The sequence below is a fragment of the Budorcas taxicolor genome, chromosome 14, assembly GCF_023091745.1.
Source record: "Budorcas taxicolor isolate Tak-1 chromosome 14, Takin1.1, whole genome shotgun sequence".
Lineage (NCBI taxonomy): Eukaryota > Metazoa > Chordata > Mammalia > Artiodactyla > Bovidae > Budorcas > Budorcas taxicolor.
The window spans coordinates 89295997-89308964 of NC_068923.1; the positions used below are offsets into that span (position 1 = coordinate 89295997).

Consider the following 12968-nt stretch of genomic DNA (forward strand, 5'->3'; position numbering starts at 1 on the left):
TCTCCTTGCTATTCTTTGGAAGTCTGCATTCAGATGGGTATATCTTTCATTTTCTCCTTCGCTTTTCACTTCTCTTTTTTTCTCAGCTATTTGTAAGGCCTCCTGAGACAACCATTTTGCCTTTTTGCATTTCTTTTTCTTGGGGATGGTTTTGATCACTGCCTCCTGTACAGTGTTATGAACTTCTGCCCCTAGTTCTTCAGGCACTCTGCCTATTAGATCTAATCCCTTGAATCTATTTGTCACTTCCACTGTATAATCGTAAGAGATCTGATTTAGGTCATACCTGAATGGTCTAGTGGTTTTCCCTACTTTCTTCAATTTAAGTCTGAATTTGGCAATAAGGAGTTCATGAACTGAGCCACAGTCAGCTCCCAGTCTTGTTTTTGCTGACTGTATAGAGCTTCTCCATCTTCAGCTGTAAAGAATATAATCAATCAGATTTTGGTATTGACCATCTGGTGATGTCCATGTGTAGAGTCATCTCTTGTGTTGTTGGAAAGAGGGTATTTGCTATGACCAGTGTGTTCTCTTCGCAGAACTCTCTTAGGTTTTGCCCTGCTTCATTTTGTACTCCAAAGTCAAACTTATCTGTTATTTCAGGTGTATCTTGACTTCCTACTTTTGCATTCCAGTCCCTTGTGATGGAAAGGACATCTTTTTTCGGTGTCAGTCCTAGAAGGTATTGTAGGTCTTCACAGAACCTGTCAACTTCAGCTTTTCTTTGGCATTAGTGGTTGGAGCATAGACTTGAATTACTGTGATACTGAATCGTTTGCCTTGGAAATGAACAGAGACCAGTCTGTCGTTTTTGAGATCCAGTGTGTCGTTTTTGAGATTGCACCCAGGTACTACATTTTGGACTCCTTTGTTGACTATGATGGCTACTCCATTTCTTCTAAGGGATTCTTGCCCACAGTAGTAGATATAATGGTCATCTGAATTAAATTTGCCCAATATGGTCCATTTTAGTTCACTGATTCCTAAAATGTCGATGTTCACTCTTGCCATCTCCTGTTTGACCACTTCCAATTTACCTTGATTCATGGACCTAACATTCCAGGTTCCTATGCACTGCTGTTCTTTATAGCATCAGACTTTACTTTCACCACCAGACACATCCAGAGCTGGACGTTGCTTCTGCTGTGGCTCAGCCTCTTTTTTCCTTCTGGAGCTATTTCTCCACTAGTACACTGGGCACCTCCCGACCTGGGGGGCTCACTTTCCAGTGTCGCGTGTTTTTGCCTTTTCTCGCTGTTCACCATATGTCTGTTGCTGCTGTTCAGTCGTGTCTGACTCTGCCATCCCATGGTCCGCAGCCTACCAGGCTCCTCTGTCCATGGGATTCTCCAGGCGAGTATACTGGAGTGGGCTGCCATTTCCTCCTCCAGGATATATATGTTACTTACATACATAGAGTAAATACTGAAAATATATACATATATGTTATATATGTATAACCTGTATATTATATATATTCAGTATTAAAAAGCAAAAAATTTTTACACATGCTACAATATGGATGAACCATGAATACATTATGGTAACTGAAATAAGGCAGTCACAATACGACAAATATTGTATGATTTCCCCTTCTTGAGTTCCCCCAATTATTAATAAGTTTGTACTTTTCAGGAGCCCTTAGAGTTCGCACGATTGATGATTTTGCGCTATGACAGCATCATATTTGGGAGAACTTAAGACCCTTACTCAGTGCTGGAGTTTTATACCCCCTAAACATTTCAATGAATCAGAGCAGATTGAAGATGGTGCCATATGTTTTTAAAGCTTGCGGACATTCTATTATAGAAGCATAACAACAGACCCTCCTCCCATTAACTTTCCCTATAATAGCATAATAAAAGATCCTAACCTCCAATTCTTTTTCATCAAAGTACTGCAGCCACTGAAGGGGAACAACCTCATTAAAGCCATCAAGGAAAGCTTTGGTCTGTTCTTGTACTCCTCGAGAAAAACGCCACTCAGTCATTAAACTGAAAATAAAGATGGTATTTAAAAAGATGGTACTTTCTATGTAAGGTAAAAGGGTTTAAAACACAGAGTACTTCTTAACCATCATTAAGAGAGAAAGTGAAGAAAATCAGGAAGCTGTATGGAGTGTAGAATTCAAGTGAGCACAGTTTCAAACTGGAAGTTGCGGTGAGCACTATTAAAAGAATAAGTTAAAAAGGGAAAGTGAAATGGAATGAGAATGAGTATTACAGTGCTAGTCAGGTGCGGCTCCAGACTTGGTTTTGCTACTATCTACAGAGGGCCTCCATCTCCTCATCTAGAAATGAAGAAGTGCATGGGCTTTGGAAAGCCCTTCTTTGGCACCAATGTTCTCTGATTTTTGATCCAGACAAGGTACCATGCAATACAGCAAGCGGCAGCGGGAACGTGGAGGTCATCATATACACTTTTTTTCATGAATGTTAGTACTGTTGGGAAGAACTTAAATAAATGTATGTCAGAGGCAAGGGAAGTGGGTTTTTTAAAAAATTGTATTTGAATTTTTGAGTGCTTTTGCAACATGTTTATAAATTAAGAGGAATATTGAGTAGAGAAAAAATAATTGAAAAGGATCACTGAAAGAGGGAATGAAGGTGGAACATTCCCTGAGGAGCAAACAAGGCGTAAAGACAAGGGTATGGAGAGACAGCTCTAAGACGCTCTGGCAGCTGTAGAAAGTAGGGACCATCACCTTACCCAATATATTCATCTTTGTTCTCCTCTGTCACCAGGATATTGGAACCTCCCAACTTCAGGTCATGTGACGTAACCTTTCCCAAAATCTCCATGTCAACAGAAAAGTACATTTCTAAGCCACATTCTTCAATGTTGTTGTCTCTGGGTGATAGAGAGATACAACCACTAATTAACAAAATATGTAAAACTGGTTTCAAGAAAATACCGTATTGAAAGATAAATCTTCAAACCTTATCCAGATAAGGGAATTATAAAATTCAGTATCAATCGATTCCAAATCCTTAATAGTCAGTTTTTTACTTAGCATACGCTTGTAGAAGGGTAACGAGAAACCAGTGTCAATAAACTTCCCATGAAAGAGTGCCTGCCAAGAAAAAACAAAAAATTTAAAAAATTTACAAAGTAGCAATTTTCCTATTCAGGGCACAATGATAACAGAGGTATCATAAGGCTTCGCAGGCAAAAAAGTACTTAATAATTAATCAGTATAAATCATGAAAACTAAAAGATTGGAGTCATGAAAAATAAAAAATAAAATATTCTATAAGATGCTAAGTATGAAAAACAAATTTAGAGTGAAAACAGTATCTCTTTAACTGAGGTCAAACACTTAGCTATATGATGCCCTGTCAATAACTTTAAAGAGGGTGATAATGGAGCCTTATCAAACTCCTACTTTTAAATATGTTTCATGAATTACATTAACCCCACTAGACACAGAAAAGAAGGCGTTTTGGGGGTCCCTGTGCACCTGGGAAGACCCCTCCCCAACTCCATTCTCATCCCAGTTGCTGAGAGAGCTTCAGGACTGGCCCTGTCTCGCCTCCACAATGGCCAATGCAGAGAGCCCGAGACCTGCAGCTCTCTCACTCTCACCACCATCCGCCTGTCTACTGTGAAACCTGATTCCGTGTCTCACATCTCACCTAACTTTCAAAACCATCCTACTATGTTTCGTCCTCTTCAAGCTCATGGTCCATCATTAGCAAAATCCCCCACATTCTCAATTCATCCTTTGAAGATCCTTTCGTATCTTTTTCTAACAAAAATCTGGCATTTTTCTGAGGATCCTGTTTCCTTTCAAATCCTCTCAGGGAGCTGGCTGTCTCTCTCCTACCCCCGTGTCACCAAGTCTGGGAGTGGGTGTATGTTGCTTCTCATCACTAATTTCACCTCCCTTACTTGCCCCAGCGTGCAAGACCATGCCAGCCCTCTACGTTCATGGCTCACCACCCACTACTTCCTCACTGCAGTCATCCTTAGATCTTCCAGTTTCCCCCCTTTACTCATTCAGTCCCACGCTTTTTCAAAAAGACCGTCATCATTTTTAAGATTTCATGATCTGCACTGATGGTTCTTTTACCACCCTCGCACGTTTTAATCCTTTCTGTGATCTTAGTCTTTAACTTAGTTGAATGTTCTCAACACCATACCCTTGACACTGTTATTAGCACTGACTGCAATTCCTTCATAAACTGAATTCCAAAGAGCTCCTGACATTCCAGCTCACCACCCTCAGCAGTAAACACCAGCAAGTTTTGACCCCACTGGGATCTAAAAAAATCCAGGGAACTTGTTAGCTTGTTACTGTCACTCAGCCCGCTTATGAAGTTATTTCTCCCCTTACTCAGTTTTTCTTGAAAATTTTGGCCACACCACGCGGTATGTGGTATCTTAGTTCCCCCAACCAGGGATGGCGCCCACACCCTCTGCAGTGGAAAGCTCAGGAGTCTTAGTTCCTCGGCCACCAGGGAAGTCCTCCCCTTATTCGGTTTAGATTCCATCGTCTGTCACTAAAGTTACTCCCTTGGGCTTTCAGAGCACAATCACCTTAACCACTTGGCCAACTCTCCCATGTACCTTCAAACCTCGTCTCCTCGCTCTACACTAATGAACGTGGTCTCCATCTCGCCGAGGAAACAGCCACCACGAGAGAACTTCTTTGCTTCCCCAACACCTGCTCACTAGTATTAGGCTGGTGCAAAACGAACTGCAGTTTTTGCAATGTTGAAATTTGCCACTTGATGTTGGAATACATTCTAAATAAATGTAGTTGTATTAAACATCCTTTTAATGCACATTTCTCGCTTTATAGTTTTCTTTTTTGCTAATGACTATTACTTGCTGTTTATTGTATACTTATTTTAGACTATAGAAATGATGCTAGACAAAAAGCAAATTGAGTGATTTTTTTTTTTTTAATTCAAGTTCAAAATGGGTCGTAAAGCAGCACAGACACCTCACAACAACAATGCACTTTGGCCTGGAACTGCTAACAAACGCACAGCGCAGTGGTTGTTCAAAAAGTTTTAAAACGGAGACGACAGCCTCAAAGTTGAGAAATGTAGTGGCTGGCCATCAGAAGTTGACAATGACCAGCTGAGAAGATCATCAAAGACAATCCTCTTACTACACAAGAAGCTGCCGAAGAACTCAAAGCTCATCATTCTATAGTCGTTGGGCATTTGAAGCAAATGAGAAAGGTGAAGAAGCTCGATAAGTGGGTGTCTCATAAGCTGGCCGAAAATTTAAAAAATCTTCAGTTTGAAGTGTCGTCGTCTCTTATTCTGTGCAACAACAGTGAACCATTTCTCAACCAGATGGTGATGTGTGAAGAAAAGTGGATTTTATGACAACTGGTGATGACCAGCTCAGTGGATGCACCGAGAAGAAGCTCCAAAGCACTTCCTACAGCCAAACTTGCATCAAAAAGAGGTACTGGTCACTGTTTGGTGGTCTGCTGCCAGTCAGATGTACTACAGCTTTCTGAATCCCTGCAAAACCACTACAGCTGAGACGTTTGCTGAACAAATCGATGAGATGCGCTGAAAACTGCAATGCCTGCAGCCAACACTAGTCAACAGAAAAGGGCCCAATTCTTCATGACAAAGTCTGATGACATCTGACTGCAAATTGCACAACCAATGCTTCAAAAGTTGAATGAATTGGGCTGCAGAGTTTTGCCTCATCCACTATATTCACCTGACCTCTCACCAACCGACCACCACTTCTTTAAGCATCTTGACAGCTTTTTGCAGGGAGAACGCTTCCACAACCAGCAGGAGGCAGAAGATGCTTTCCAAGAGTTCGTGGAATTCTGAAGCATGGATTTTTATGCTACAGGAATAAACAAACTTATTTCTCATTGGCAAAAATGTGTTGATTGTAATGGTTTCTATTCTGATTAATAAAGATGTGTTTAAGTCTAGTTATAATGAATTAAAATTTACTGTCTGAAACCGTAATTACATTTGCACAAACCTAACAGCATCTGAATCTACGTACTCCTACTGTGGAGAAACTATGACTTCTCTGTGCACTGGACACATCTCCCCCTTGCTCTCCTATTCAAGGTCACTGCTCCCAAATCCCCATCTCTCTGACCTCATCAAATTCCTTCTTCTCCTACTGATCATCGGCAGTGTATAAATGTTTTATTCTCCTCCCATTCTTGGTTCCATATATACTTCATGGTACTGCCCAGTATCTTTTTAATCCTTTATTGAAAGTTTCTTTAAGAGATTTTGTGTGTGTGTGCTTAGTTGCTCAGTAGTGTACGACTCTTTGCAACCTCAAGGACTGTGGCCCTCCAGGCTCCTATGTCCATAGGATTCTCCAGGCAAGAATACTGGAGTAGGTTGCCATGCCCTCCTCCAGGCGATCTTCCCAACCCAGGGCTCCCACCCTGAAGGTGGCTTCTTTACCAGTTGAGCCACCAGGGAGGCTCCTTTAAGAGATTCATCAGTTCAGTTGCTCAGTCGTATCTGACTCTTTGCAACCCCATGAACCACAGCACACCAGGCCTCCCTGTCCGTCACCAACTCTCGGAGTTTACCCAAACTCACGTCCATCGAGTCGGTGATGCCATCCAACCATCTCATCCTCTGTCATCTCCTTCTCCTCCTTCCCTCAATCTTTCCCAGCATCAGGGTCTTTTCAAATGAGTCAGCTCTTTACATCAGGTGGCCAAAGTATTGGAGTTTCAGCTTCAACATCAGTTCTTCCAGTGAAACACTCAGGACTGATCTCCTTTAGGATGGACTGGTTGGATCTTGCAGTCCAAGAGACTCTCAAGAGTCTTCTCCAACACCACAGTTTAAAAGCATCAATTCTTTGGCACTCAGCTTTCTTTATAGTCCAACTCTCACTTCCATACATGACCACTGGAAAAACCATAGCCTTGACTAGACGGACCTTTGTTGGCAAAGTAATGTCTCTGCTTTTGAATATGCTGTCTAGGTTGGTCATAACTTTCCTTCCAAGGAGTAAGCGTCTTTTAATTTCATGGCTGCAATCACCATCTGCTGTGATTCTGGAGCCCAGAAAAATAGTCAGCCACTGTTTCCCCATCTATTTCCCATGAAGTGATGGGACCAGATGCCATGATCGTGGTTTTCTGTATGTTGAGCTTTAAGCCAACTTTTTCACTCTTCTCTTTCACTTTCATCAAGAGGGTCTTTAGTTCTTCACTTTCTGCCCTGAGGGTAGTGTCATCTGGATATCTGAGGTTATTGATATTTCTCCTGGAAATCTTGATTCCAGCTTGTGCTTCCTCCAGCCCAGCGTTTCTCATGATGTACTCTGCATATAAGTTAAATAAGCAGGGTGACAGTATACAGCCTTGACGTGCTCCTTTTCCTATTTAAGAGATTAGTTGTATTTATTTCTCCTTCCAGTCTCCCTTGAGGCTCCTCCCATCCACCTTTCCTCTCCACTGCACATGAATATCATTCACCTGGCCAAATCAAACAGTTACTTATTGAACCTCATCTTGATCAGCCAGCAGCATTTGACACAGCTGATCACTTATTTCTTGACACACACTTCCTTCCTCCTTAGTCTTCTGGAAACCATTTGTATTTATTCTCCTATCTCCTCCTCAGCCTAGGCTCTTTTGCCGGTTCCTTCTTATCTCCCCAACTTATAAGCATCCTTAAACAACTTCTCTGTCCACACTGCTTCTTTAAATGATTACATCGTCTTACTGAGATATCCTCTCATTGCCAGACTTGTGTATCCAACTATCTGTTCTACGTCCCCACTTGAAAGTTGGCAAGAATCTTAAACCAAATCCCAATTCTGGAGTCCCTCCCCCCCCAAATTTCCTCTATGTCACAACCCTGTCATCCTGGGAAATGGCAGCTGCAACCAGATACACAGATCTTACAGTCTGGTGCAACACCTGACTCGCACACCTTGCACCTGAACGGGCAGAAGACCTGATTGCCTCTAAGTACGATACATCCAGAACCCACAGCACGCCTCACCGCCTCCACAGCTATAGCTCTTGAGTCCGAGCCTGAGGACTCAAGTACCATCTCTCAGCTGAGCTGTTGTGAGTGGTCTTCCTGCTTCTCCTCTTGCTTTCCTTTGCCCTCAATTACAGTCTCTTCTACAAGGCAGCAAACTGAGCTTAATCAAATCCATGGTCATATTACGTTCCTTAGATCATACTACTCCCTGCTCAAAACCCTTAGCTGAATTTCTGAATGATCCCACAAACTGCCTATGTCTCATCTCCTACCACGTTCCCTCTATGGGCCAGCTATGACATTTTCATTCAAAAACGTACTTCCACCCAAGATCGTTTTTTTCGGGTTGTTCCCTGTGCCTTGAATGTTGTTCTCCAAAATATCTGCATGATTCAATCCCTTGCTTTCTTATTTCTGTTCAAGTGTTACCCATCAGACAGGCCTCCTTTACTCATATTAAATAACAGAGCAACAGTTCCTTTCCCTCAGTATATATTCATTATTTGTCTCCCTCTAACAATATTTATATCCCTAAGAACAAGGACTGTGGTATCATGGTTTCATCCCGTTCATACTATGATGCCATAGCAGGCAATGAGTATTTGCTGAATAAATGGATAGATAATAAAGTGCAAATAAATATATAAACACAAACACTTCTCAAGAAGTTTATGGTCCTACAAGACCTTCTGCAAAGCTACGAAAATTCCAAAAATATCAATCAAGTTCAATGATTATATATACAACTCAGATTTTCCTCTTATTGAAAAGTGGTCATACTACAATTAGGATTAAATGAAAGGACTTCTAAAGACCAACTGGCTGTATCAATAATCCTATATTCACAATCTTCACACAGGAACTTATTTTGATACTCTCCAGGCAAACTTCCTTGGTAACCAAATTTGTGAATACATATAACCAAGGATGCTATGTATCAGTTACAAAAAAAAATCTTCTCTAAAATACTTCTGGAATAAGCAAAATTCAAATAAATAAATAAGTAGGTAATGGAAAGCCAAGACTCACCATAGCAATAAAGCGACCAATGAAACAAAAGTATGAAAGATGGTCTGGATTAATAGTTGATGCTGGATTTATCTGTAGACAGTAGTTGTTCTTGCCAGCATACTCAAATAAGCAATACATGGGGTTCAAAACTTCATGTGAAAGCAAGAAAAACCATTCTCTAAAAGAAGATAAGCCAATATTATTTTTAGCAACCATATATAAATTTAAAAACAGACCTTAAATAAATTCATACATAACATCCCATCTCTACTCAACAGTCTTTAACAACTCTACTGAAAGCCGCCCATTCTAAATTACCTGCCAGTTCCTGCACTGCCAAACTATAAACTAGGTATTTCTCACATATTGTGTGCTTCTTCCTATGCCATGTTTTTATGTATGAATCCTGAACTTCAACTCAGCCTATGGGGATCCCACTTTCAAGTTCAGCTGACATCTACTTCAGCAATTTTTGGAGGCATTTTTCAGTGTATTTCAGTGTCTCAGTCACTGAACAATCCCACAATATTATTCATTTTTCTGCATTTGACTGGCCCACAAGACCACTATATCCACCAGACTGTAAGGAACTCAAAAACAAAAGCCATTGTCTCTATCTTTGTACCTTTAACTCTTATAGGCACCTGACAACCTATACACACTAGATTTATAAGGAAGACTTATTTTATTTATTTATGGCTGCGCTAGGTCTTCGTTGCTACGTGCAGGCCTTCTCCAGCTGTGGTGACTGGGCTACTCTTGGTTGTGGTGCTCAGGTTTCTCACTGGAGGAGCTTCTCTCATCACAGAGCAGGGTTCTAGGGCAGGCGGGCATCAGGAGCTGTGCCCTGGGCTCTAGAACACAGGCTCAGCAGCTGTGGCACACAGGCTAGCTGTCTTGCAGCACGCGGGATCTTCCCAGACCAGGGATCAAAGCCATGTCCCCTGCACTGGCAGGTGGATTCTCTAGCACTGAGCCACCAGGGAAGCCCTGAATAGGCTTCAGTGAGTATTTGCTGGTGATACTGAGGTAACACAGCATGGCCGCTATGAACAGTTTTAACTGTTTTTTTCAGGCAATGGATTAAAAATGGAACTAAAATTTTAAAAGGTGAAATCTTTAAATGGGGTAGGCATTATTTAACTTATTACCATGTAATTTGTCTCATTTTAAAAAGTCCAATACAGAAAACCTGACTAGGTAAAAGATTAATAATCTATATTATAAAATAAACAATATGCAAAGCCTGTCTTCCACAGCAATTTCTTCTAATACAGGGCTCCAAACTCAAATACCGACAGATGTTAGTGAGTGAGTACAAGGGGCTTCCTTCTCTGCCTGGGCTCACAGTCTTCTACTCAGTCACAAACCCCCATTCCTCATTGTATCCCGGATAAAAGTTACCACTGGTCTAGGAAGAATTACTTCTAGGCACATAATCATAGTCCTTAGACAACTTGGCTATGGTGGGCAGGAAGTGAAAAAGAATGTATGATACCCAACAGGGAAAGCAGCTACTCTGATTCAGCAATTGATGCCATGTGAGAAGATGTGGCAATTGTTTTTAAAGAGAGGCCAGAAATCTTGATTCATAGGAGTAATCTAGTGATTTCTTTAATGTTGTCAAATAATATAAAAAAATTTAAAATCACAATGGGGGCCATCACTATACAAGCTAGGTCTGGCCTGGCAGCCCGTTCAGAAATGCTTTTCTGAAACTTGAAAATATAATCTTGGAAACTTAATGAAGGGTAGAGAAGGGAGTCTAAATCAACTGAGAAATGTTAAAATCGATTTATAAAAGGAAATTCAGTCCCAAAATAGTAGCTGAACCAAGTTAACTTCCCACTGTGGTGAGGCTGAAGTAACACATGTCTCCAGGAAGAGAAACTGAACAGATCTAGTGGGCTGCCGTCTATGGGGTCACACAGAGTTGGACACGACTGAAGTGACTTAGCAGCAGCAGCAGCAGTGAGAATGTGTTTAGACACAAAAACTAGAAATAAAACTCCCAGATGTTGCAGATGACTTTCAGCAATCAGCCCGGAGAAAACTGGGTACACTGAAAGTAAGGATGACTACAGCATGGCATCTAACCTATGCTCTAATAGTAAGAGAAAAGAAGGAAAACTCTAAGTGACAAGAGGTAGAAGAGCTCCTGTTAACATATTCTTCCATATCTCTCAAATAAATTAAAGAGTTACAAGAGGCTGAAAAAATTAATAGACAACGAATGAGTTAGCAGAGTCTAGAGAGGAAAACAGTAAAACCACCAACGATGAAAAGTCACATTAGAAGCAGCAACACACGGGGCAGTACTGCCAACAGAGACGCGAGCACAGGCGTGAGAAGAATCAGAACAATGGAAAAGCACAGATGGAAGTGCCCTGAGGAGAGATGACAGACAGTAAGGCTGAGAGGGGAGTCCACATACCCATGACTGAGGTTCCTCAAGAAAAACGGAACAAATGGAACAGAAAAAATATTCAAAGACCTAATAGAAGAAAATTTCCCTTAAATTAAGGAAGATCTTAATAAGCGTCCCCAAAAATATATAAAACAATCAACAATGAAATTAATGAACTTCAAAGAAAAGACCTGTGTGGGTACCCAGAGGAAAAAAGCTTCCTACAAGGGGCTGGCCTCCTATTTGATAGTGTTTACATTCAATTAGAAGACAGTGAAGCAATGTCTACCGAGTACTGGAGAAACAAGTGTTGTGTGAGAAATTTATATCTAATAAAGTTCTTGTTTAAAAACAAAAGCAGCAGAAAACATATTCTCAAACATGTAAAACTAGAGGGATATATCACCCTTGTGAACTGATTAAACCAAAACCAATACATGAATTAAAATAAATAATTTGGGAATAAGAAAAACATAGTGTGCAGTAACTAATTATGTACGTTATATGCATTAAAACCATAAAAATATAAAACAAAACCCAAACAGTTGAGGTACAAAATGGTTAAGAATATGAATATTATAAAGTCAGACACTGTAAAAATAATACCATATTTCATTTCTAAGATGTGCCTTTTTAATGTCTGAACATTTTTGAAATTGAGACAATCACAGTAGATGTGATATGAATATCCATGGTGAAAGGCAGTTTTCTCTTCCAAAAAAACTTGCTGCTTCAGATGAGAAAACACACTCACACAACCAGCTCTGTTAGTCCAGCAGCTCTAGTTTCCTACCTGCTTAAGTCAGCTGTACTAAAACTGTGATTATGTAACTCTGAACACCCATGAAGTACCAGTTCAAAAAGAGAGTTGTTTCTAAGAAGAGCAAATTTAATTCTTTGTAAATATTTAATGAAAATGCTTTCACTAAAAAATAAACTGCAGTCAAATTAGCTCTGGGCAAAGCAATTAAGGAAAAAAAATTAAATAAAAAGGATCTCCTGTTCTTACTGCTTCATAAGTTTCTGTTAAAGAAATATTTAGTAAATGTGGAAAACTATTTAGTCAAAAGGACTCAGACCGGATTAAAAACACAAACATCAAACCAACATAAATTGTTATAATAGCAAAAAACAAGAAACAACCTTATTCATGCTGATTCATCAACTATACTATGTCCAAACAAGGGAAGATTATGCAACCATGAGTATAAGGTCTATATCTGATATGGAAAGATATCCATGATATACAAAATAACAAAATCAAGCTGCTATATTTTGCAAATTGTATGATCAATTCTGTTTTAAAAAAATCAGCAAATATGCATATTCAAATTTATATACAACTGACCCTTGAACAACATGCTTTTGAACTCTGCAAGTCCCCTTATACGTGGATTTTTTTCAATAAATATAGTACCTGTATTTTCATTTTACAAATATCTTAAAATCAATTAAGTGCAGCAAAAGTCAATTAGAGATCACAATGTGTGGAACTGAAAGAACTAGGGATTTGAATCCAGATTTTATCCAAACTGCTTTAGCTTCCTGTTCTTTGGTAAGTCAATCATCAGTTCCTTTGTTTTGTGTTG

At 40.1% G+C, this 12968-nt stretch overlaps 1 protein-coding gene across 6 annotated transcripts in view; it reads right to left on the reverse strand.

Annotated features, from left to right (window-relative positions):
* WWP1 (WW domain containing E3 ubiquitin protein ligase 1) overlaps positions 1–12968 on the reverse strand; it is a 139468-nt gene that overhangs the window by 18482 nt on the left and 108018 nt on the right. For 3 of the 6 annotated variants that reach the window (XM_052652074.1, XM_052652075.1, XM_052652073.1), the window contains exons 18-22: positions 11407–11466; positions 8991–9150; positions 2940–3073; positions 2710–2850; positions 1874–1994 (exon numbers count right to left, since the gene is read on the reverse strand). In XM_052652074.1, the coding sequence (XP_052508034.1) occupies positions 1874–1994; positions 2710–2850; positions 2940–3073; positions 8991–9150; positions 11407–11466 (616 nt within the window). The remainder of the gene's footprint in view (positions 1–1873; positions 1995–2709; positions 2851–2939; positions 3074–8990; positions 9151–11406; positions 11467–12968) is intronic. The other 3 variants (XM_052652077.1, XM_052652076.1, XR_008200604.1) reach the window with 2 other exon arrangements.